This window comes from Elgaria multicarinata, chromosome 20 (assembly GCF_023053635.1).
Source record: "Elgaria multicarinata webbii isolate HBS135686 ecotype San Diego chromosome 20, rElgMul1.1.pri, whole genome shotgun sequence".
Taxonomy (NCBI): domain Eukaryota; kingdom Metazoa; phylum Chordata; class Lepidosauria; order Squamata; family Anguidae; genus Elgaria; species Elgaria multicarinata.
Genome location: NC_086190.1, coordinates 2,226,082 through 2,250,294, shown reverse-complemented (window position 1 = coordinate 2,250,294; position 24,213 = coordinate 2,226,082). Strand labels below are relative to the sequence as shown.

General features: G+C 50.8%; 2 protein-coding genes across 2 annotated transcripts in view; both read left to right on the top strand.

The window, feature by feature from the left end:
- The first annotated feature begins 642 nt into the window (after positions 1-642).
- On the top strand, positions 643-13,636 carry LOC134411549 (claudin-16-like). Its single transcript, XM_063145413.1, has 5 exons — positions 643-732; positions 3,302-3,428; positions 9,910-10,071; positions 11,706-11,770; positions 13,442-13,636. Exons 1-5 carry the CDS (start codon positions 643-645, stop codon positions 13,634-13,636), a joined length of 639 nt encoding a protein of 212 aa, XP_063001483.1.
- Positions 13,637-16,211: 2,575 nt separating this feature from the next.
- The window catches only part of ESPN (espin), a 107,922-nt gene continuing 99,920 nt past the window's right edge, over positions 16,212-24,213 (top strand). Inside the window, exons 1-2 of the mRNA XM_063145359.1 lie at positions 16,212-16,508; positions 21,922-22,115. Coding sequence (XP_063001429.1) covers positions 16,212-16,508; positions 21,922-22,115 — 491 coding nt within the window. The remainder of the gene's footprint in view (positions 16,509-21,921; positions 22,116-24,213) is intronic.

Genomic DNA, 24,213 nt, shown 5'->3' with positions numbered 1-24,213 from the left:
CTTGCTCCACCCCTTTCTCACCAACCAGGCTTTGGTGCAGTTTTCCCTGCATTCAAAGAGTCTCTCCTAAGGCTTCGGTCGTCGGGGCAGAAGAGCTTTCAGCTACAACATGCTGCTACCATTGGTTATTTTGGCCCTGCCGTCTTTTGCCTTTGGCTCCACGCACCACTGGAATGTGGCCCCCAAGAGTATCTCTGAAGTGGAATTTGGCCTTCAGGCTGAAAGAGGTCCTGGCCCCGGCTCCATCCTTTCCCCTTCTGCGGCTTTCCCAGGTGTTGCTCCTTTGCAACCAGACTGACCCATCATCGGGGCCGCCTGGCACATGAAGTGAAACCCGCGGGACCCGGAATTTGCTGGCTGCCTCTTCCGTTCCGCTTGACCTTTCAGCCACTCTCCTCCTCCCTGCTAATCTCGGCCTCCCTCTCCTGCTACCCAAGCCCTCCCGTTTCACTAAAAGGCGTCTCTGTATTTGCAGGATCCAAGTAGAGGTCTCTGTATATCCAGGCTCCGAGCAAAAGCCTCCGGAGTCGCTGGAGCTTCAAGGCCAGTGCTGGAGAACCTGGATTCCTCATCCGGGCAAAGCTGGAGGCCTTTCGTCTCCTAGAGATGTGGTGAGGCCTTTCGTCCTTCAACGGGCCTGCGATGGGTTCTGCAGCGAGCCTGGTCTCCATTTTCTCTGGGGCTCTGTCCTTCCTCTGCACCATTGGCTCTCTCTGCACAGACTGCTGGCAGGTGAGAAAATCCTCTTCATAACCGCGCTTTGGAAGGGCTGCAGGCTGCTGCAGCCAGGCTGCCGAGAAGCTGACTGGGGACCAAGGATAGAGAACACATTCCGGTCATTCCATTTAGGTTTCTTAGACGACTTTCTCAGAAAAGACCCCAGGCGTCGTACCACAAAATCAAAGCACACAGAATTTAAAACAGCGAAAAACAGTACTCCGCTAAAATACCACCCCCACCCCCATCCATAAAATGTCAGTGACAACCAAAGCAATTCATCTGATGTAGGAGTCCTCAACTTTTTTTGGGGGGGGGAACATGAGTACATTTGGGAATTTGAGGACTGCTCTGGGTACTACCACAACATTTTTAATCTGTGAATCACCGCTTTGGCGTCTATACCTGTCGCATCTGTGGCTGTGTCTTATTAAGGAAAAACTTTTGTTCTGTGATTTTTGGACACCATAATGTCTTTTTAAGAAGGGATCGTCTAATTCAGCCAATTGCTAGCTGTGCAATACAGCTAATGCTTCTTTTAAATATATTTTAGACATGTCCAGTAGATGGTTTTTTGGGGGAGAGGTTATTACACAGATAAATTTTGTACCAGAACAGTCTTTAATACTCATTGATGTACACATGCTATTAAATTACTTGTCTGCTTCATAGAAATTAACAAATGGTCAGCATAAATGGATTCTCCATATCCTTTCGACACCTAAAAGATTGATATTGCAACACTGGAAGGATAAACACTTAACCTCCTGCAATGCAAATGACTTGAGGGAATTTTAATGCTCTCAGTATTTGAACGAGTGGCATATACTGTAGATACCATCTTCAAAGGGATGCTTATGGATATTTGGTCCACTTTTGTTGAAGCGTATGTATAATTGCTAGAAAGTTGTATGTGTTTCATATGTATCCATTGCTGTGGATATATACAAATCCATGTAGGATGATGATGATGATGATGGTATTTGTATCCCGCCTTTTGCCCAATGCTGGGCCTCAAGGCGGCCTTACAAAGTTTAAAACATACATTGGGAGGGGGGGAGGGAAACAAAACCATAAACGCTTAAAATACATAACAAAATTATAAGACGTTAACATAGATGGAGGGCCAGATTATTCTCCAAAGGCCTGCTGGAACAAAAAAGTTTTAGCCTGCTTCCGAAAGCCCATCAAGGAGGGAGCCAGTCTAGCTTCCCCAGGAAGAGAGTTCCAGAGCACCGGAGCAGCCACCGAGAAGGCCCTCTCCCATGTTCCCACCAAGCGTGCCTGTGAAGATGGTGGGACTGAAAGAAAGGCTTCTCCAGAAGATCTCAAAGCACGGGCAGGCTCATAAGGGAGAATACGTTCTTTCAAATAACCTGGACCCAAGCCATATAGGGCTTTATAGGTCATAACCAGCATTTTGAATTGTGCCTGGAAACAGACTGGAAGCCAGTGGAGCTGTTTTAACAGGGGAGTTGTCTGCTCCCTGTAACAAGCCCTGGTCAACAATCTGGCTGCAGCTCTTTGAACCAGCTGGAGTTTCCGAACACTCTTCAAAGGCAGCCCCACGTAGAGCGCGTTACAGTAATCCAATCAGTATGTAACTAAGGCATGTGTCACCGTGGCCAGGTCCGACATCTCTGGGAACGGGCGCAGCTGGTGCACTACCTTTAACTGTGCAAATGCCCTCCTGGCCACTGCCGAAACCTGGGCATCCAGGCTCAGGGCTGAATCCAGAAGTACACCCAAGCTGCGGACCTGTGTCTTCAGGGGGAGTGTAACCCCATCCAGCACAAGCTGAATCCCTGTTCCCTGATCTGCCTTTGACTGACCTGGAGCACCTCTGTCTTATCTGGATTAATCTTCAATTTGTTAATTTATTAACAAAATGGAAATAAATTAATAAATAAAGGGGTTTCAGGGTGCCTGCAAATGCCATACTGGGGATGTCTTTATGTGCACCATTTTAAAGGCCCATGGGTGTCATGTCATCCATGGGCACCACGTTGGGGACCCCTGCATTAAAGAGCCCACCATATGCTTCAAATGCCTGGGAATGAAGTCTTAACCTGGCACTGAAAAGATGATTACATTAACACCAGATGGGCCAATTGGACACAGTCCTGCTGGTAAACATGGCAAAGAATTTTATATGTTTGCTTTCAATATGAATTTACCTAAATTGACAAAATTCATATTTGGTAGAGAAAGAACTCAAGATTTTTTAAAAATTCAATGTAGCGGGAAGCAAAGCAGACAGATTTGCCCATCACTAAGAAGAGATTGTAGGAATTTAAAATGTGCGAGTTGCTTCTCTGTAAAAAAATTCCCAAAGCAGCTAACTAAAGAATAAAGGCAACCAGTGTTGCTATCTGCATATTTGGGTGGGTGCTGGGGCTGCAGAGGCTGAGCTACTGTGATCTCACCAACAGCTAAAATCTCAACCAGGGAAATGCCAGCAGAGGCCTTGCACTGCCTTAACCATCATGCAATACTGATTCGACCGGTTTCAAAATGCTTCCCATGTGCAGTGCTCTGAGTGAGGATCAGGCATGGACCCGCGTCTCCCTCCCTTCTCTTCCAGGTGAACAGCAAAGGCTCCGTGATGCTGAGCGTGCGCTGCAGAGGCTTGTGGGGCGAGTGCGTGTGGGATAAATTTGTCAAGATCTGGACCTGTGATGTCTTCAGCTCTTACCTGAATCCACACCCGGGTAAATTTCCCAGCCCCCCTCAGCCCCAACAGCAGGTGGCCAAACCGCTGCTAACAAGGACCCCATGGAGGGTGGGTGGGGGATCGTGTACTACCGTGCTCCTTTTGCTTTTAAAGGAAGCCCCTGAGTTAACTGCGCAACGTAATATTCATTCCAGTGCTTCCTTTCTCCCCTGACAACAAACCCCAAGAGTTCAGGACTTCCTAATCCACCCCTGATCAGTGGGACGATGAATCCACTCCAGGTTTCAGTCAGAACCTGTCTAAACTCTAAAGGGGTTTGTTGTAGATCGCAAGCAGAATATGAGCCAACAGTGCGATGTGGCTGCAAGAAAGGCAAATGCTATTTGGGGCTGCATTAATAGAAGTATAGCTTCCAAATCACGTGAGGTACTGGTTCCTCTCTATTCGGCCCTGGTTAGGCCTCATCTAGAGTATTGCGTCCAGTTCTGGGCTCCACAATTCAAGAAGGATGCAGACAAGCTGGAGCGTGTTCAGAAGAGGACAACCAGGATGATCAGAGGTCTAGAAACAAAGCCCTATGAAGAGAGACTGAAAGAACTGGGCATGTTTAGCCTGGAGAAGAGAAGATTGAGGGGAGACATGAGAGCACTCTTCAAACACTTAAAAGGTTGTCACACAGAGGAGGGCCAGGATCTCTTCTTGATCCTCCCAGAGTGCAGGACACGGAATAACGGGCTCAAGTTAAAGGAAGCCAGATTCCGGCTGGACATCAGGAAAAACTTCCTGACTGTTAGAGCAGTACAACAATGGAATCAGTTACCTAGGGAGGTTGTGGGCTCTCCCACACTAGAGGCCTTCAAGAGGCAGCTGGACAACCATCTGTCAGGGATGCTTTAGGGTGGATTCTTGCATTGAGCAGGGGGTTGGACTCGATGGCCTTGTAGGCCCCTTCCAACTCTGCTATTCTATGATTCTATGATTCAAAGTAGGGGTGTGCACGGACCCCCCGCTCCGCTTCACTTGCAGATCCGCGATTTTTGGAGCGGGCCATTTCGCCCCGCCCCCGCTCTGCCCACTTCCGCTCCGCTCCGCTCAGAGCTCCGGATCCGGATCGGAGCTCTGTTTTCCCCCCCATAGGCTTGCATTGAAAGCTAAAAAATTATACAACTTTTTTTCTGTTCAAGTTAGAAACCTCACGTTTGGCACTATGACACCTCATGGGGGTATACACACACACGCCAAGTTTCAAAGCAATCCCATCATCCCCTGATTTTGGGGGAATTTTTGAAAATCAGGCACCCCATTCACACCCCTTTCCTAGCTCCGTCAATTTGCACGTTAGAAACCTCAAACTCACCACCATGAAAGCTTATCCAGGGATACATAAGCACACCGAGACTCAAGCAAATCCCATCATCCCCTGATTTTTGGGGAATTTTTGAAAATCCAACACCTATTCACACCCCTTTCCATAGCTCCGTCAATTTGCACGTTAGAAACCTCAAACTCGCGACCATGAAAGCTTATCCAGGGATACATATGCACGCCGAGATTCAAGGCAGTCCCATCATCCCCTGATTTTTGGGGAATTTATGAAAATCCAACACCCCTTTCCATAGCTCCGTCAATTTTGCACGTTAAAAAAACCCCTCAAACTCACCACCATGACAGCTTATCCAGGGATACAGACGCACGCCGAGACTCAAGGCAGTCCCATCATCCCCTGTTTTTTGGCGGGGCTTAAACCTGCAAAATTTGGAACTTCCAAAACTCCAAGTGAGCGCAGGAAGGACTTCTCCCCTGAGTCAAAGCCACACACACACAACATCCCTGCGAGGTGGGCAGGGGAGGAGGGAGGGAAGGCAGGCAGGCATGCAGCTGGCATTTCTGGGGGCATAAGGAAGTGAGCCAAGGATAAGCCAGTAATGCATAGAAAATGGAATAAATAAACAAATAAACAAAGGAGGGGTGGAATTAAAAGCAGCAGTGTTGCTCAATAAACAGCAAGAAGAATTTTTTTAAAAAGGCTATATCTGTCTTTTACCAGCAATAGGGGGACGTGCCTGGGGGAGGGGGAAGCAGCTGCCAGTTCAGCTCAAGAAAGCCATTGCTTCACCAACAGCTCTGAGATTGAGAAGTAAACGCTCACTTCAACTCATAACAGGCATCGCTCCACCACTAAGAAGTAAACGCTCACTTCGACTCATGATAGGCATTGCTCCACCGTTTTACTCTCTTTGGAAGGCTCTAATGGCCTTCCAGTGCAGGAGAGAGTGGGGGCACGTCCACGATGAGATGCCCTAGGGGAGCTCATCCCCTTGCACCACATCTTTTCAGTTGTTCCCCAAAGTTAGGGTGGGTAGCAGTGCTGTGTTTCTATCATTCTTGGCTTAGTATATGATTTCAGGTTGTGTCTGTGCATTTGGTGGGGCTACTGTTTTAAAAAACACTGGGAAAAGCCCGTTCAGATGAAGAAAGAGAAGTTTCCCAGAATCCCAAGTTACCCGTTTTGCCTATGCCCTCCTCTAACTTTGGGATCATGTGATCATGACCGGGAGCTGACTCTGCCCCTCAGCCCTTTGAAAAAGGTATTTTTCCCGCCGATTTTTCAAAAAATTCTAGCGCGTGACCCGCACCACGCAGAGAGGTGAGAGTGGTCTCAAAATGACCCCCATCCACGACTCTCTGTGCACAAGAATTTTCAGAACGATAGCTTAAAAATCAACCCAGTTATCCCCGATTGTTTTCCGCAATGCAATCCTATGGGCGAAAACCTCCGTTTGACCCGCGCTGTCCCTGTTTGTAATGTTTGTTTACCCGATTTTTTAAAAAATATAGCACGCGAACCACATGACACAGAGAGGTGAGAGTAGTCTCAAAATGACCCCATCCACGACTCTCTGTGCACAAGAATTTTCAGAACGATAGCTTAAAAATCAACCCAGTTATCCCCGATTGTTTTCCGCAATGCAATCCTATGGGCGAAATGTTTCAAGATGGCGATTGGAGCGCTCCGCCTGAACTAGGAGCTCCGAAAAATGGCCGCCTTGCTTCTAGGGGTCCGCAGCCCGCTTCTACTCTGCCTCTGGGTAAGGCAGAGCAGGCCAATCCACTACAGCTTCTCTGCTCCTAATCGGAGCGGAGCACATGCCTAATACAAAGCACCTTTGAGAGCTCCTTTAGAGTTCTGATGGGTTCTGACTGAAACCCAGAGCGGATTCACACTCCCACTGATGTTGGAGCCACCAGCCTCCACTAGTATGCCGTAACAGGGGATCTGGCTAGGTTGTGGAAAGCAGCAGTGGTGTAGCAGAGTCAGAGCTCACCGGGTTGAAGCACCAGGACTTTTTAATGAGCAGGCCCAGTGACATCAGCTGGGCTTCTCCGTTTCTTCTGAGCATTGCTGCAATCCTTAAAGCAGCTGGGGGGGCGGCGGCGGGGGAATGTGCATTTCTCTCGTTATCTGTACTTTGACTTCTTTATGGTAGCAGTTAAGGACAAAGAACTGGTGCCAATGGCGAGGAATCTTCAGGGAACACCTGGCTTTCTCATTTGCACGGCAGGGATCCTTTCCATCACATTGAATGCCGGGTCAGCTGTCATTCTTTCCCTTTCTATTGCTTCAAGTAGGTCACCGGGAAAAATAAAACAAAACGTTCATCTGCTCATGCCTCTGGGGTGACCCATATCCCTGCCCAGCTTTGATGTGACCTCCTCTCTCAATATCCCTTCAACACTCAGCGCTAGAGAACAGCATTCCTTTCTTTAGTGCTAAACAGAACCATGGAAGGGGCCTCTAAGGCCATCAAGTCCACCCCCTGCTCAATGCAGGAATCCACTTTAAAGCATCCCTGGCAGATGGCTGTCCAGCTGCCTCTTGAAGGCCTCTAGGGTGGGAGAGCCCACCACCTCCCTAGGTCATGGGTTCCATTGTCGTAGCAATAAGGACAAGCTTCTCCTTTCTCTATGTACAGAAAGGCATGGAGCAATAGCTCCTTCTATTAACGCTTCCTCCTTCCACTTAATGGCAGAAGAAGAAGAAAAGGTAAAAACATTTTTTTCAAACAATTGCAAAACTTCAGGAATTGGGGCGGGGTGTGTTGATGAAATCACGGATGCTGGCCAATCTGTGCCTTCCACAGTCAGATTGTGCTGCACAGGTTCAGACACATTTTTAAGAGTTTAGCCCTCAGAGAAGAAGAGGTGTGTTTGCAAGGAACTCGACGAGGATGATTCCAAACGGGCTCCGCTATGGTCGAAATGTTACATCTGTCTTCGCTGCCTGATGGTATTGTATACTTGCAGTACTAAGACGTCCCAGAGGGAGGAGACCCAAGTCCGTGTGAAAACGGATCCAGGAACCCTGCGTCAGCCACCTCCGCTTGTCGCCAGAGCGTGCTGCCGCTGTTGGTTGGTAAAACGAAACCTCCCCTATCACTTCCTCTTCTAGGTTGATAACTTGCCACCAAATCCAGAAAGCCCCAGCTGATGAAATGCCTCCTTTGTTGCAGATGTGGAAATCAATTCCTCCTTCCCCTCCGACAGGCACGCTGCAAAACGTGTGACCTTGCCGGCTTCCGCTTTCCTATTGTTCCATCGTGCATCCCAGAAGAGGCGAAGGACAGCTGGTCAGTCCTGTTCAGCCTTGTATGCAACCTGTGGAACTCACCAATGCAGGATCATTAACGAATGCAAAGGTGGCTTTTGTTTAAAAGGGCTAATGATGCATTGCTAACCATTAGCCGAGCTAGCAAGGGAGCCAGCTGTTAATTAATTAATTAATTGTATTATATTTCTATCCCTCCTGTTCTCCTCCTGCAGGAGACCCGAGGCAACTTAAGTGGCCTTCCTCCTCCTCCTCCCCATTTTATCCTCGCAACAACAACCCTGTTGGGCTGTGAGCCTGTGGTTGGCCCAAAGTCACCCAGGGAGTTTCCATGGCCGAGTGGGGACTAGAACCCGGATCTCCTGAGTCCAACTCTCTAACCACTGTTCGTTTACCTGCTGTGGTACGGAAATACCGGAGAGTGAGTGGAACAATTCTTCCAGATCTTCCAGGAACAGTCATCGCCAGTCAACTCAGGAGAGGAAAATGAAGTATTTCTTCTTGCAGCGTAGAATTGTGGAATTTATCGGCGGAGGCGTCCTTGATAGCCATTAACTTTGACGGCTCAAGCCAGCGGGTATTAAACCTGATTCAGCCCAAAGACTGAATTCCATTTTGGAGACCACACGAGAGGCCTTCAAGAGATAGCTGGTCCGCCAGCTGTCCGGGATGCTTTAAGGTGGATTCTTGCACTGAGCGGGGGGTTGGACTCGATGGCCTCATGGGCCCCTTCCAACTCTACGATTCTGTGATTCTATGACGTTCTTGGGGTGGAATTCCACTGGAGGGTGGAGCTGAAGGCAGTGGAGGCTGGTGGCTCCAGTGTCAGTGGGGCAGTGAATCTGCTCTGGGTTTGTCAGAACTCTAAAGGAGCTGCCCAGGGTGCTTTACACCAGCCTCCGCTGGCTGGATCCAAAAGAGGTGAGGGCAAAATACAAAAAGCTTCCATATTTTAGCTTACAGCTGTCACTGCCAGTAACTAAGCTTTAGCAGAGGTATTTTGCAACTTTCTGGAATGGGAATGGGAAGGGGAATTGTGCAGAAGCTGGGAACCCATTGCATGAGTGGTAGGTGTTGGAAAGCAGTGGATCCTGGGGGATCCCGTGGTTCAACGCCCTTGGCTGAAGGGCAAATACAAAGCATCAGACCAATGCGTGGAAGATGGGTCTGTGGAATGGAATGGGACCACCACCTTCAGGGCATGTCCAGTTTGTGTCCCCATAGGCGAGTGGAGACAAAATGTCAGATTCGATGGGCCTTCAGTCAAATCTAGGAGGCTTTATTCTCATGGTCGCTCCTCATGTTGGATACAGCTGAGAGGGACTGATAGGAGAATGCGCCCATCTAGAACTGCACTGCGATGACTATATGTGTGCTGGCTGCTATCCAAGACAGGATACTGGGTCAAACAAGCCATTGTCTTCCCCAGTAGGGCAGATGCAGTCATTCAAGGGTGGCCTGCAGGGCCTTGCAATCCAGCCCGCCGTCTCTCCTCTGCTCGCCACGCACCTCCCGGTTTGAAATTGGGCTTTTAAAAAAGTGCCCACGGAGGCTTTTAAAAAGCAGGATTGCTACTTGGGGGGAAGGGAACTTGGGGAGTGTGTGTGTGTGTGTGTGTGTGTGTGTGTGTGTGTGTGAGAGAGAGAGAGAGAGAGAGAGAGAGAGAGAGAGAGAGGGAGAGAGACTGTGCATGAATGTGTTAGTGTGGAATGCCTCACCCCACTTTTTGAAGGGGGGACCTGCTTCCGGCATGCAACCCCCAGAAAGTTCCCTGGAAGAGGATGTGGTCCTGGAATTGAAAAAACAAGTCCCCTTCGCACCCTGCAGTTGTTCCAGATGTGGCTGCACCACACTGATCTCTTCCCCTGCTGCCGTGGCCAAGTCTTCCCCTGGTCTCTCTGTCTTCCTGCAGCGGCCATGATCACCGCAAGAGCCTCCCTCATCACGTCCGCCGTGGCCGGTGCTGTAGCCTTTCTCTGCCTCCTCTCGGGATGCCGGTATTTCAGCTGCGGCCTGCAGGCCCCCGTGAAGCGGCGCTGCCTCTACCTCTCGGTGGGATGCTACCTCTTTGCCGGTGGGTCTACTTCAGGGATTTCAGAGAAATTTGCAGCGGAACCGAATGAGTTCAGGTTTTTAGGAATCCAGCTGTGGAATGGCTTCTCCCCCTCCGGGTGGATTCCGCAGGCTTGCAGAACAGTTTTTTGAACTTCGGGAAGTTTGTGCCAATTTTCTTGTTGAAAAGTACATTTTTTTAAAAACTATGAGCCTTTGGGGAGAATTTGCGCTTTTTTTAATGTGCGAATTTACATTTTGCGCCAAGTTTGTCCCAACAGTGCCAGATGCTGGGGTGTGGATGAATCCCACTCACGAAAGACCTGTCCTGGGGCAGGTGTGTCGCTAGGCCTGGTCCCAGGGGGCTCCAGCCCTGAATCTATTTGCCACGTCCCCGGAGCGGCCACGTCCAGAGCCCTGAGTGTCTGTTGGTGCACATGGAATGTTTCCTTCGCTCTCTGTGTGATGGCCATTTTGCAGCTGGGGAGGGAAGGGCTCACAAACTCAAAACCTTCCCCTGCTCAGCAATTAAGCTTGTGGGGCAGTGGGGGGGGGGAGAGAAATACATTTTCCATTGGTTTGTGATTATCTGGGGCAGGGTGTGAATTAATGGAAGAACTGATTTTATCAGAGAAAATATGGATGAGCAATTCACAGGCCTCCTGTGCCACCAAGGAAACATAAATCAATCTTCTTATTTATTTAAATATTTTACTTTATTTTATTTTATTTTATTACATTTATATACCGCCCCATAGCCGAAGCTCTCTGGGCGGTTTACAAAAGTTTAAAACAGTAATGTGCTCCCAATCTTTGTCATAAGTTTGCATATAGAGCTATAAATTAGCATATGCAGATTCTGCATCCTATGGGCATGGGGCCCAGATCCTCTACCTGCTTAGCAAGGCCCCTGCCTGTGGGCCTCATCTGAGGCTCTTCATCTAGCATGTGAACGCTTGGGTTCCCTCTGCACACAACCCTCCCTAAGCTCCAGTGTCCTGATGGTTTGTCTGTTGTATTGAGCCAGATATTAAAATTGGAAGCATGCAAATATCATAGAGCCATAGAATAGTAGGGTTGGAAGGGGCCTCGAAGACCATGGAGTCCAACTCCTTGCTCAATGCTGGAATCCACCTCAACGCATCCCTGACAGATGGTTGTCCAGCTGCCTCTTGAAGGCCTCTAGTGTGGGAGGGCCCACAACCTCCCTAGGTAACTGGTTCCATTGTGGTACTGCTCTAACAGTCAGGAAGCTTTTCCTGATGTCCAGCTGGAATCTGGCTTCCTTTAACTTGAGCCCGTTATTCCGTGTCCTGCACTCTGGGAGGATCGAGAAGAGATCCTGACCCTCCTCTGTGTGACAACCTTTCAAGTATTTGAAGAGTGTTGTGTGGGGGTGGGGGTGGAATAAGACTGACCCTCTTTCAGAATTGCCCATGCTGGATGGTCCTGCTTCCTAGTTGGAAAGCAGCCATCCCAGAGCAGGGACATGCAGAGAAGCGGCAGGCAGCCTCCTCTGTGGATGGATGCATTGGACCCATCGGAGTCTTCGATAATTCAGGTTCTTGTAACTCCTGGTAGAATCCGAGCGAGAGCTTCACGCGACGGGGAGGGGAGGAAGGGGGAGAATTCATTGAGCTCTCTCTTTCCTTTTAGGCCTTTTGTCCTGCTTCGGAGTCATTCGATACTGCATGTACGTGTTCTCCCAGCACCAGTACGAGGTACTTTCCCTGCACGTGGCTCCTGCGTGCCCTTTTGGCCTGACCTCTCTTTGCACCTCCCCTGTTTTACATTTCTCACACGCACCATAATAATAATAAAAAAAGGGATAACCGGTGAGCCGGGAAGGCTTTGGAAAAGAGCGCCACAAGATGTCATCTGTGCTGGAACAGTGATACCCTGAGGAGAAGGGGATGAATTGTTGGAGGGAAAAACCAGCAGAACCGTGGCTGGGGAGAGGAAGAAGTTGGGGAAGGGATTTTAAGAGGAAGAGTTGGCAACCTCAGGTGAAGCAGGAAGCAGGAGAAGAGAAAAAGGTCCTGCAGAGGCTGGTGGCTCCTTTAGGGTTCTGACGGGTTCTGCCTGAATCCAGAGTGGATTCACTGCCCCACTGACATCGGAGCCCCCGGGCTCACTGCACAGGGGACATCAGCCTCCCCTAAGGCACTGCAACTCCCATCATCCCCAGCCAGTCTGGGAGGGGGGTGTTGCTGTCCAACACATCTGAAAGGCACCAGCTTGGGGAGTCCTGGAGCACACGCTCACTACAAGAACTACGTTTGGCCGATTCTCTCAACAGTGGTTCGTAAGGTGGCGGAGGACGAGCGCATTTTGCTGCCGAAACTGATCTCTTCCCAACTGGCTGGGCTCCACAAGCGCCCTTGATTCATCCCACCCTTCGAGGGCCCATGCACCCCCGCCGAGCAACTCACGGCCGTTTCGCCCCTAAACGCGTTCACGCACTCGGGCGTCACTGCGGTACGTGCAAGAGAGGCGTGAACCTGCAAGGGAGGGGTATTGCACATGTGTGAAATGCGCGATCAGGAGGTCTTCAGCCGCCTTCCAAACGGGGCCACTCTTGGAGGTCAGGGCTGGAGCTACATGTGCAAAATGACCAGCAGGCTTTAGTGTCAAGCTCTCACTGCCATGAGCTTAGGGAAGCCCATGGACAGAGGACCCCCCAAGCCTGCTGTAAGGCGTGATATGGGCCTTATTCTGCGCCCCGGCGAGGCTGCTTCTGGGCTGCTCTTCAGCGCCACCCCTGCAAGTGTCCAAAGTGTGGCGTTGCAGCTATCGGCTCAGCAGGAATCAGGTGACACGAGAGTCAGGTGACACAAGATGGGGAATTCAGGACAGATCAAAGGAAGGACTTCTTCACACAGTGCAGAGTTCAACTATGGAGCTCACTGCCGCAGGATGAGGTGATGGCCACCAAGCTGGATGGCTTTAAAAGGCAGTTAGATAAATTCCTGGAGGAGGAGAAGGCTACCCATGGCTACTAGCCCTGACGGCTACGTGCTGCCTCCAGGATGTGTGCACTAGTTGCTGGGGAACATGGGTGGGAGGATGCTGTTCTGCTTGTGGGCTCCTGTTCAAGAGCTGGTGGACCACCGTGGGAAGAGAATGCTGGACTAGATGGACCCTCGGTCTGACCCAGCAGGGCTCTTCTTATCCTCTTCGATGCCACCAAGGCTCCGCCTGGGTCTAAGCTGCTCTCTCTGGCCGGGCAACTTGACTGAGGGGCTTGCAACCTTGCTCCTCCTGGCTTGTGGGCTTCCAGCCAGATGACCTCCCTGGCACCCAGCCACCGGCCTGCCATCCTTTTCCCCTCTCTCACCCTCCACCACACCAGCTTCTTGCCTGCCTGACTCTCTGCCCCGCTTCCCTCCTAGGTGTCTCTCAACATCCCTGGATTCCCAAGCTTTGAATACGGATACTCCCTGTGGATGGCGGCAGCCGGGGACCTGGCCGCCCTGGTTGCCGCCGTGACGTCGTACTACGAAGCGGTGCTCATGAAGGCCCCCGGCGCGAACCTGGCCAAGGAGATGGCTGCCGACGGCACTGGAGCGGCTTGCACCTACGTCTGAGGGAGTGGGTACTGCAACTCCCATCATCCCCAAGCAAGGCTGGGGACAATGGGGGTTGCAGTCCCATGCATCGGACGGGCATCAGGCTGGGGAAAGCTGGCATCGTCCGATGGCATCTAAGCCCCCCCCCCAATCAGACGTTAGGATTCGCACAGCAAGCACATCCGTCCTCCAGCAGCCCAATGCCCTGCAAGGGCAAGAGGGAAAAGTTAGACAGGTCTTTAGGGCAGTTTCCCCCTTCCCTCTGAAGCCCTGCTAAGTGCTTGGACACCTGTCGCTACCGGAAGATGCCAAGCGCAGGACTCTGCACGTTCTCGTGGCTTTCCCTTGTGCCTGAAACTGCCTTTATCTTTCCCTTCCTTCCAATCCGTCTTCAAAACCTTGGGGATTTGGGCACAGCCTTCTCGTCCCCATGGCCTTCAGCAACTCAGTTCAAGCACGTGTAACTAACGCAACCCCCTTCACCTGTTGTCTCCCCATCATTAGATTCTAGACATGAAGGCTGCAGTCCTAGGCAGAAAAATAGTCCTACAACAGAGCTGGCTGGGTAACGCTGGATGTTGCAGGACTTTGATGTTCCTGGTCTTCAGCCGGGACATTGCTTTCAGCTGGGTCATCTCCCTCCTCCAGAGTAGACCCGTGGTGATAAGAGCTTTCTGCTAGCCAAAATGGATCTCCTACAAGGACTCTGACCTTCTCCCCGGGCCCACTCTTGTCTTCATCCCTGAGGCCCATGTGTGTGGGTGTGTGGAGGAGGAGAACTGGCAACCAAGGCAGGTCTTGGGATGGGGTGAGAAGAGGGAATTTTGGGGGGGGGCTGCTGGTAAGGCATCCCTGGGATGGGGGGGCTCCCTTTAGGCTGCTGCAAGTTCTTCCTGGTCTCCTGTTGTCATTCAGGTCCCAAGCCTCTCCTCTGAAAAGGTTTCTCCAGGGCCTGGTCAGGTGGGAGCAGAGCAGGGGTGTAGTGAAGTCAAGGGCTCACAGGGATGCAGCCCTGACACTTTTTGATCAGCAGGGATGCTGACCTCATCTGCCACCTCCCGCAGAATTCCTTGTTCCCTCTGGGCTTAGCTGCAGTCCTCACAGTAGCTGGCGAACGAATGAGGCTTTAAAAGTATGTGGTTACACGTGCAGTTTTATTTTGTTTTATTGTTTTGTTAAAACTTACAATAAAATTAATAATAATAATAATAATAATAATAATAATGGGACCTTGAAAATATTGGGAGAGGTTACAACTAAATGATCTCTACGTTGCAGAATTTCAAAACACTGAGCAGCCCCTCCGTACAGGCATTCCTGATAGGTTGGAATGAACCACCCATTAAATGTCAACAAGCAGGATTTAACTTTTTTTTAAAGGCTTGTTTGATTTATAGCAACTAATAGAGGGTGGGAGCAAATCAAAAAGGGAGGAGCAAAATACATAAACAGATTTTGTTCTGGGGCATGCTGGGATTTGTAGTCCAACACATTTGGAGGGGCACCAGGTTGGGGAAAAGCAGTATTCAAACCAGGGAAACAGAAATTAGACGGTGTATAAGACTCCTGACAAGAAGGTGTTAAGGAAGGGACACTGTACATGCTCAGAGGATAACCACACGTTCTAGAGCCCAGCTCCTGGCTGGCGACCAATGCAGGTGTCAGAGCTCACCAGCGGGGGCGCTGCTAGGCACTGCCCCCACCCCCACCCCCGGGCCCCTCGGATGCGAAACTGCATGTAATGCGCTGGCAATTTATATCTTTATCTGCAAATTCAGATGGAAGGAGGAGGAGGAGGAGGTTTACATTTCAGAGAAGGCAAATCCTCCCCGACCAACTTCTCTCTCTTTCCCCGCCTGCAGGTAACTTGCCTCCCTCCGCCCCGCGCAGTTAAAGTGCTACGGAAAGTTTCCGTTTGGGACCTTGGGGAAGAGATCTAGGTTGCCACAGGGCAGGGCTAGCGACGCCGCCGACTCGCAGGAAGACACGAGCGCTTCTCAGCGGCGCCGGAGCTGGCTGCGCGGGGCCCCCAGTCAGAGACCAACCCCCCTCTCCCCCCCCCCGCCACCTATTATTAGAATTTACTTATTAAGAATATTTCTCTACCGCTCCTCATTCAAAATATCGGAGCGGCGTATAGATAAAGCAGAAGAAAACCACATGAAAATAGATTCTTAGAATGTTTTTAAAGCGGCTTTCTGGCCGCCGAGGGGGAGGGCCCAGCGGGCTTAGGGAGGGGCGGAGCGGAAAGTTGACAGCCGGGCCGAGGGATCAGATCGCTGCGGCTCAGAGCTGGGCAGAGTTCGGCCGGCCGGCGATGCGCCCCGCCAGCTCGCCGCCCCGGCAGGTGCTGGGGCTTCTGCAGAGGCGGAGTTAGGCGGGAGGGAGGCCGGGCCAGGCGACCGCGCCCCCCCCGGCTCCGGGCTGAGCCGGCGCTCGCTCCGAGAGTCCCAGGCGCGGCCCGAGGCGCACCGGTGCCCCGCGGGCGGGCGAGCAGGCAGGCAGGCAGGCAGGGGGCCGCCGCCGCCGGGCCGCCCTCGCATGGCTCCCCCCGCGCGCTGCTGAAGGCGGCCGTCGGGGCGGCGGGGCGGCCATGGCCCTGGAGCGGGCTCTGCAGGCCGCCCGCCAGGGCGACGTGGACACGCTCAAGGCGCTGCAGGCGGACGGGCAGCTGCAGCCGGCCGCGCTGCGGGACCCGCTGGGCGCCTCGCCGGCTCACCACGCGGCCCGCGCCGGGAAGCTCAACTGCCTGCGCTACCTGGTGGAGGAAGCGGCGCTGGCCGGCACCGGGCGCGCGCGCAACGGGGCCACGCCGGGCCACGACGCCGCCGCCACCGGCAACCTGGCCTGCCTGCAGTGGCTGCTCACCCAGGGCGGCTGCCGAGTCCAGGTGAGCGCCGCAGAGAGTGGGTGGCCGGGCGGGCGGGAGCGGGCCGCCGGGCGCGCTTTGGAGAGCCGCGCGCTTTGGAGAGCTTTGCGCCCAGGGCGCCCGGGGACCGGGAGGCCCATGTGGGTGGGAGCGGCCCTTCTTCCCCATCCGGCGAAAGCAAGTGCCGGGGCTTCTGGCCCAGGACGTGTTCCAAGTGTGATGTCTTTCTGGAAGCCAGCCAAGCCTCAGAACCCAGGAAGGAGCGTAGAGGCCAGAGTGCCTCTGAGGGCATGCCGAGTTCGTTTCCGTCCACTCCCAGCGCTTGCAGAGCAGGGAACCAGAGGGGGCGGGCAGCCCCCTACCCTCGTGGCGATCCCCGTCGCTATTAGCTTTTGGAAGATTGGCTAAACTTGGAGAAAGCTTGTGGTGTTTTAACGGTCCGCTTACCCATGATTTGAACACTAGTCAACTCCTCCGGTGTGCAGGGCCCGTGCTAGGATGAGGAGGAAGGACTGAGCCCCAGCACCTCTTGGCTTAGGTTTAAAATCACTGAGACCGGAAGAAGATGGTGATTGTAGCTAATCACAGAAGTAGTCCATGCAGAGGAAGGCTAGAGTTTCACTGAGGGGGGTGCTGAGCGCCTACAATTGGGAATCCATGTCTAAAAAGGCATCCGTTTGGGGGTTAGCCACAGGTTTTAACTTCTCTGGAGGTGTTAGCTCTGTTATTTGGGGTGTTTGTTGCAATGCCAGTGTTTGCTCTGTTAGAGTTGGGGTGTGCGCAAGCACATGTGGCGGCCTTCGCTGTGTGGTGGTGGGGAAATGTGTTCTGCATGCACGTACAGGTGTGGCTTCCTTGTGAGTTCACAACTTCCAAACACCACAACATCTGTGTGTGTACATGTCCAACAGAGCAAGGGGTTATTCTTTATTTCCAATGCGTTTTGATATAGATCTCTTTTTCCCAGGTTAGGGGAGATCTTTTATTCCTAAAACGTAAGTAGGGTGACCACAGGAAAAGGAGGACCGGACCTCTGTATCTGTAACAGTTGAATAGAAAAGGGAATTTCAGCAGGTATCATTTGTATGCATGCAGCACCTGGTGAAATTCCCTCTTCATTGTAACAGTTAAAGCTGCAGGAGCCCTGCCCTCTTTTGTATCTGGTCACTCTCATATAGCTCCCACAGCTTTAATTGTTGTGATGAAGAGGGAATTTCACCCTAAGCAACTGTTTAAAACTCCTTCATAGCCACAACTAAGTCAAGAAGATTATTTAATTCTTATATCCTTGCTCCCTTATCTTAAATAAAATTATTATTATTATTCCTGGTTATATCTGGTCCTTTGGACATTGTTTGGGATTTGCTTCCTTTTCCCAGCAGCTGGAGGGGGGGGGGGTGAGCTGCATACATCACTCACAGCAGGTTTCTAATGAGCCATTGGTCTGATTGCCTGTTGTGATTAAGGATCGCCTCCAGGTGACTAAGAAACGAGGATTCACAAGAGTTGGCTTTTTTCTCTCTCTTAAGCCACAGAGGAGTGGCAAAGGTATGTGTGGATATTTTGGGGGAAATAACCTTTGAGATGTTCTTTGCAAAGTCATGGCACAGAGTCATGTAATTTTGAGAATGATGGGTCCCTGCCCCCCACACCCAAGGAACCTCCAGTTTAAATTTCAGCAACCATCAGCTATATGGGGGAAGGGTCCATTTCATGAAGGTTTGAGGCAAAATGGATACAAAAGGAGGGGGGATTTCCAGGTTTGGTGCTTAATTGGCATGTTTACGTTGTATTGGTTTCTTTACATATGGCAAAAAAAAATTGTTTTCACACCGGGGGATGCAGCTTCCTTTCTCACATCTTCTCGGGGTGCAATCCTATGCATGTTTAGACTGAAAAAAAGTCCTACAAAGAATGCTGGGAGTTGCAGGACTTTTGTTTCTAAAGTTGCATAGGACTATGAGTGTGTCTGAGGGGTAACATAGATAGATAGATGGAATCATAGAGTGGGAAGGGGCCTACAAGGCCATCGAGTCCAACCCCCTGCTCAATGCAGGAATCAATGTACATGGGGTTCCCAGGTAGTCACCCTTCCAAAAACTGACCAGGCCTAGACCCACTTAGCTTCATCAAGGTTGCAGCCTCCCATGAATCTTAGGCAGGCCTCAGCCATGAACAACTCAAGCTTAGAGCATCTGCTTTTAATGCAGCAGCTCCCATATCCAACCTGGGACATCTCCGGGGTTCCGTCTTCAGTTAGGAGGGCTAGGAAAAGTTACGTCTGCTTGAGATCTTAAGAGCAGGGGAGTAATTTGGAGGCCTTCCAGATGTTTCGAACTACAACTCCCATCAGCCCCAGCCAGCACAGAATGATGGGAGTGGTAGTCCAAAACATTTGGCGGGCACTGGGTTGCCTATCCCTCTCAGGGAACCACTGCTATTTAGGTCTCCCCATGATTCCCAAACTCCTGATGGCTGAGGCCTTTTAAAAAACCAAAAAACACCCAGGTGCAGCTGAAAAGCTTTACTTTTAAGAGTGTATAAGAATCACCTTCTCTCAAAGGGAAAAGGCAAGCCCAGAGCAGTGACTCATGGAGAGAGGTGGCAAGCAGTTTCCTTTGAAGGCAAATAATTCTGTTGTGTCCGTTTTGGAAGTGATTGAAAGCTTCCAATGGAGAGATGTGGCAGAATCACCCCTTCTGGGGGTGGGGGAGGAAGGCACAAGACCAGAGAAGTTGACTCATGCAGAGAGACAGCGGGCACTGGTCCCTTATCTTGGCTCAATGGCATGTTCTCTTATGGCACAGTAGTGTGTAATGTTTCCTGGCTTTTGAACCCTCCTCACCATCTAAAAGGTTGAAATATCTCTCCTATGGTTTAGTTCCTGGCAAGAATAGGGTGACCCTATGGAAAGGAAGACTGGGCTTCTGTATCTTTCACAGTTGTATTGAAAAGGGCATTTCAGCAGGTGTCATTTCTACGCATTTTCTGACTCGGTCCATTTTGGGTTGGTTTTTTTTTTTTTACACCATTCTGTTTAGGTTTTGAAACCCCCGGACTCTTTTGCTACACTGATTTCTTTTGCTTTCCCCCTGCCTGAACTTCCATGCAGGGAGGAAGACGTATGAGCAGAACACGGACCAAGGCAGTTGTTTAGACTTTAAGCTGCAACAAGTCTCCTTTTTTGGACTGGTCCTGTTTCCCTGTATCTGGACAAGCATACAGGCCTCCTCCCCAGATACGTTTGAGATGTTTTGCGTTTAGGATGAGAACGTTGCTTGTGATGTAGGCAAAAGCAGAGTGCATTCAAGGAGTGCTGGTTTGGCTTACTCTGTTTGGACATCTTCTCTAACCAAGGTTTGTGCTAACCGTCGTTCAGAAACCCAAACCAAACCGTGGCTTGAGCTTCCAAATACCTGACACAGGAACTGTGCTCTGGAGGCCTCCAAAGGCGGAGAGCGATGTGCCCAATTCACAGAGCTGTCAGCTCAGATATCGCGCCAAACCGTTGTGGGCTCACCGCTTTCCACAGCTGACTTGCCAGCTGAGCACAAAGCACGGTTGCCAAAGCAGTAACACATTAAGCCGCCCCAAGCCCGGCTCCTTCCAGCCATTTTGGGCCACAATTCCTATCAGGTTCTGCCAGCCTGGCTAATGGTCAGGGGATATGGGAGTTGTAGTTCAAACATCCGGAGGGCATTGGGTGGATTAAGGTATGCATCAAGGCATAGTTTGACTTCCTTAACCATGGTTTGGTATAATGTCTGAAAAGAGCCAAATTTCTGGCCTGGACGGGGAGTTCAGAGTACAGGTTTATATATGTTTACCTGTGGGTCAGCCTCACTGAATTTCTTGAGTAGAAACATGTGGGATTGTGTTCCATGATAGCAAGAGGAGATCAACCGTGTATCTCATGTATTCCATGGTTCACTTTCCACAATTGGAGGACTGGATGTGTTATGCTTTCAGGGGTTGCCAGTCAGATAATTTAACCCAGCTTTCCCAACCTGGTACCTTCCAACTGGCTGGGGGAATATGGGAATTGTAGTCCAACACATCTAGAGGGTGCTAGGTTGGGGAAAGCAGGGTTAAGGCACAATCCTATGCATGTTTAGACGGAGAAATGTCTTACAATCCTATGCATGTTTAGACAGAGAAATTCCTGCAATCCTATGCATGTTTAGACAGAGAAATGTCCTACAATCCTATGCATGTTTAGACAGAAAAAGGCCTACAACTCCCAGCATGCCCTAGCCAGCCATGCTTGTAACCATCTGTGGGCAGTGGCTACTCAATTATGAGGGAATGTGTAATGCTACAGGCTTGGGGACGGGACAGACAACCACCAGCAGTATCCGCAGGATTTGGAATATTGCTTTAATGTTAGGACTTTTCAAGAAGTTACTTCAGAAGTACAAATTATATAACCCATTCAGCCTTCCTCAACCTGGGGCGCTCCAGATGTGTTGGACTACAACTCCCAGAATGCCGTCCAACACATCTGGAGCGCCCCAGGTTGAGGAAGGCCGCGTTAGAAAGTAGATTATTATATTTTGGAATAACAGCTTTTAAGTGAGTGTTTATCCTTTTGTCCTTTTAGGCACTCTGTAGTTTTGGTTTGTGGAGTTTTGGTTGTGACAGGTGACGCTCGTCTTTTTCTCCAGGACTTTTTAGCACCATTTTGGCCCCGTTTAAATTTATTGATTACTGTTTTTTTTCCCCTGGATTTTTACTTACTTACTTCTTGTTGTTTTAATGTGTTGCTTTATCCTGTTTTCTTGTGTATTTATATTATGCTTCTGATTTTACTAATCCATGTTCGAGGCTATTGCAAAAGGCAGGATACAAATACTTGAATATACAAATGCTGAGCAAGGATTTGAACCCAGGTCTCCTTGGTCCTAGTCTGACCCTACAGCCACTTGGTTGCACTGAATCTCAGCTCTTTATATCTTAACCAACTGCTTTGCATTAGTTAAGCTCTTGTCAGATTAAATCAGGGTGCGTTTCAAGCTGTTGGCATACCATATGGAGAGCAAAGGGTGAATGAACAGGTGGTACCTTTTTAGGCAGCTTTGCAAATAAACTCGCAAAAAGACATTGGCCTGTTTGCCCAGTCCACACAATCCTACGTGAATCATTTGTGAGCTAAAATAACCCATGCTTTGTGCAGCTTCCCTGCTGGGTTGCCTATAGGCGATCCTGATTTGCCATAGGCGACCAGGTGAATGGCAACGTACAGGCCTTTCTTAATTTTGCAAAAGAGCGTCCAGGCAAACTTTAAATCCATGCTGACTCCTTCCTGAATAATATATACCAATTTTCCAATGCTGAGATGGTCCTCCGAAGTTATACGTCTCATGTCGCTGACGGTCTCCTGTGCCTGTTCCGTGGCGACACCTTGATCCTCTTGGTTGTGTCTTCCGACCTGCAGGACACGGACAATTCCGGGGCCACCGTCTTGCACCTGTCTGCCCGGTTCGGCCACCACGAAGTGATTGACTGGCTCCTGCGCTTTGGGGGCAGCGACCCGCTAGCGGCCACGGACACAGGGGCTTTACCTGTTCACTACGCAGCAGCCAAAGGAGACTTCCCTTCCTTGCGACTCCTCATTGGGCATTGTCCCAGGTAAGAGAGAGAGAGAGAGATGGGGAGTTTTGTCCTGGATGATGGCAAGTGAGTTAGCTGCTGTTGTTGTTTCTGGCCTGTGGGCTAGTTGCTGTCTCCCGGTCTGGCTACCAGCTACAGCCAGCAAGTATGTGTATGCATGCGCGGAGTGTGCACGTCAGACCTGCACAGGTGCACCTGAGCAGGGCCCCGCTGACGAGAACCCTGTGGACTGGCGTCCCTTCACCATTGCAACTGGCTTGCTTACCTGCCTCTCAATCTTGCCCAGACGAGGTGGTGCGAAGGCTATGGCTGGCTGGGAATACTGTGTCCACACTTGGAATACTGTGTCCACTTCTGGTCACCATACTGGGGGGAAAAGTCTATTGTAGAGATGGAAAAGCTGCAGAAAAGGGCAACTCAGATGACCCAGGGCCTGGAGCATCTCCCCTAGGAGGTGAAGTTACAGCAGCTGGACTGTTCAGTTTGGGGGGAAAAGGAGGCTGAGGGGGACACAATGATGCCTGGTGTGTGGAAAGTGGGGAGAGGGGCATTTTTCTCCCTCTCTCATAGTACTAGAACCCAATGCGGTCGTCTCCCATGGCAGAGATTTAGGATGGATAAATGGAAGTCCCTCTTCACATAGCGCATAGTTGAACTATGGAATGCACTACCACAAGATGTAGTGATGGACGCCAATTTGGATGGCTTTGAAGGGGGGCTGGGTAAATTCCTGGGGGAGGGGAGGATGGCAATGGCTACTAGCCCTGATGGTTGTGGGCTACCTCCGGTATTCGAGGCAGTAAGCCTGTGTGCACCAGTTGCTGGGGAACATGGGTGGGAGGGTGCTGTTGCACCGTGTCCTGCTTGTTCATCCCTGGTCGACAGCTGGTTGGCCCCTGTGGGAACAGAGTGCTGGACTAGATGGACCCTCGGTCTCTTCCAGTCTCAGGGCTCTTCTTACGTCCTCATGAGAGGATGAGGAGCTAGAGCCAATGGTGGCCATGGCAGGGAAGAGGTAGGTTCACTGAGGGAGGGGGGGGCATTGAAAGTGGCCTCAAAAACCTGGAGCGGGCACTAAACCCCTGCATTTCTCCCCCTGCACGCCATGGGAGTGTGTTTACCTTTGAATGTGATGGCAGAAGTTCACATTTTAATTTGGAAATAAAACTTGTCTTGCATCCTGAACTACAGACAGGACAGTGGTGGGTAGTGTTGTTGGATGGGGCTGCTAAAGAGTCCCCCCCCCTTTGACCTCATTGTTGTGCCTGGGCAGAAATCTGAAATGGGGAAAGCCCCCATCCGCTGCCAGAAAAGGGAGAAACTCTTCTGTATGATTGTCCGAGACGATTCCAGCTGCCAGACGAATGGAAATCGGGCCGCCTCCTATTTGCAGTTGGTTGGCTGGCTCCATTCAGTTCTCTTCTGGCTTCTTTGAATCCCCTGCTCTGTGAGGGGCGGGCGCTGCGTTCTCTCTGCAGTGTCTTTGGAGGTGGAATGTTCTGCCTGGCTGGCAGGCCGGTTCACAGACACGTGTCTGTCGCTTGCTGTCTCCTCACTCGGGCTAGGTGTACACGTGCAGCAGAACGGGGTACTAGAATGAATTGCAGTTTTGCATGCTGCTCTGTGCAAAATAAATAAATAAAAATAATCTCCCTGCATATAGAAAACTAGCAGGGCAGCGAGAAATGTTCCAGCTTGGTCCTTGGCCTGCTGTGCTGTCTTTCTAGTTGCAGGGAGCTTTTTGTTGTTGTTGAAATGCTGTAGTAAATGCAAAAATGGGGTCCTCTCTGCACCTGCAATGTGAAGTGATACAGTCCATTCCGTGCCCTTGGCATCCATCTACCAGGTGCACCAGGTCTGTCTTATTCAACTTTTTGGTACCTGGAAGGTGAAGGTATAAGAGGTTGGTGGGGCCAGTGGTAATGCAAAGAACACACCCCATCGCTGCTTTTTAACCCACATTTTCCAGCTGTAACAGAAACCCATTTCACAGAAAAGCAAACTGAGGCTGCATTCTGGAGGGAGCGGATCGCAGCCATTTGCAAAGGCGTTGCCTAGCTTTGCCATGGCACTGTGTTGGTTTCGCTTGAAATTCTCCGCTTTTCAAGCGAGTTCT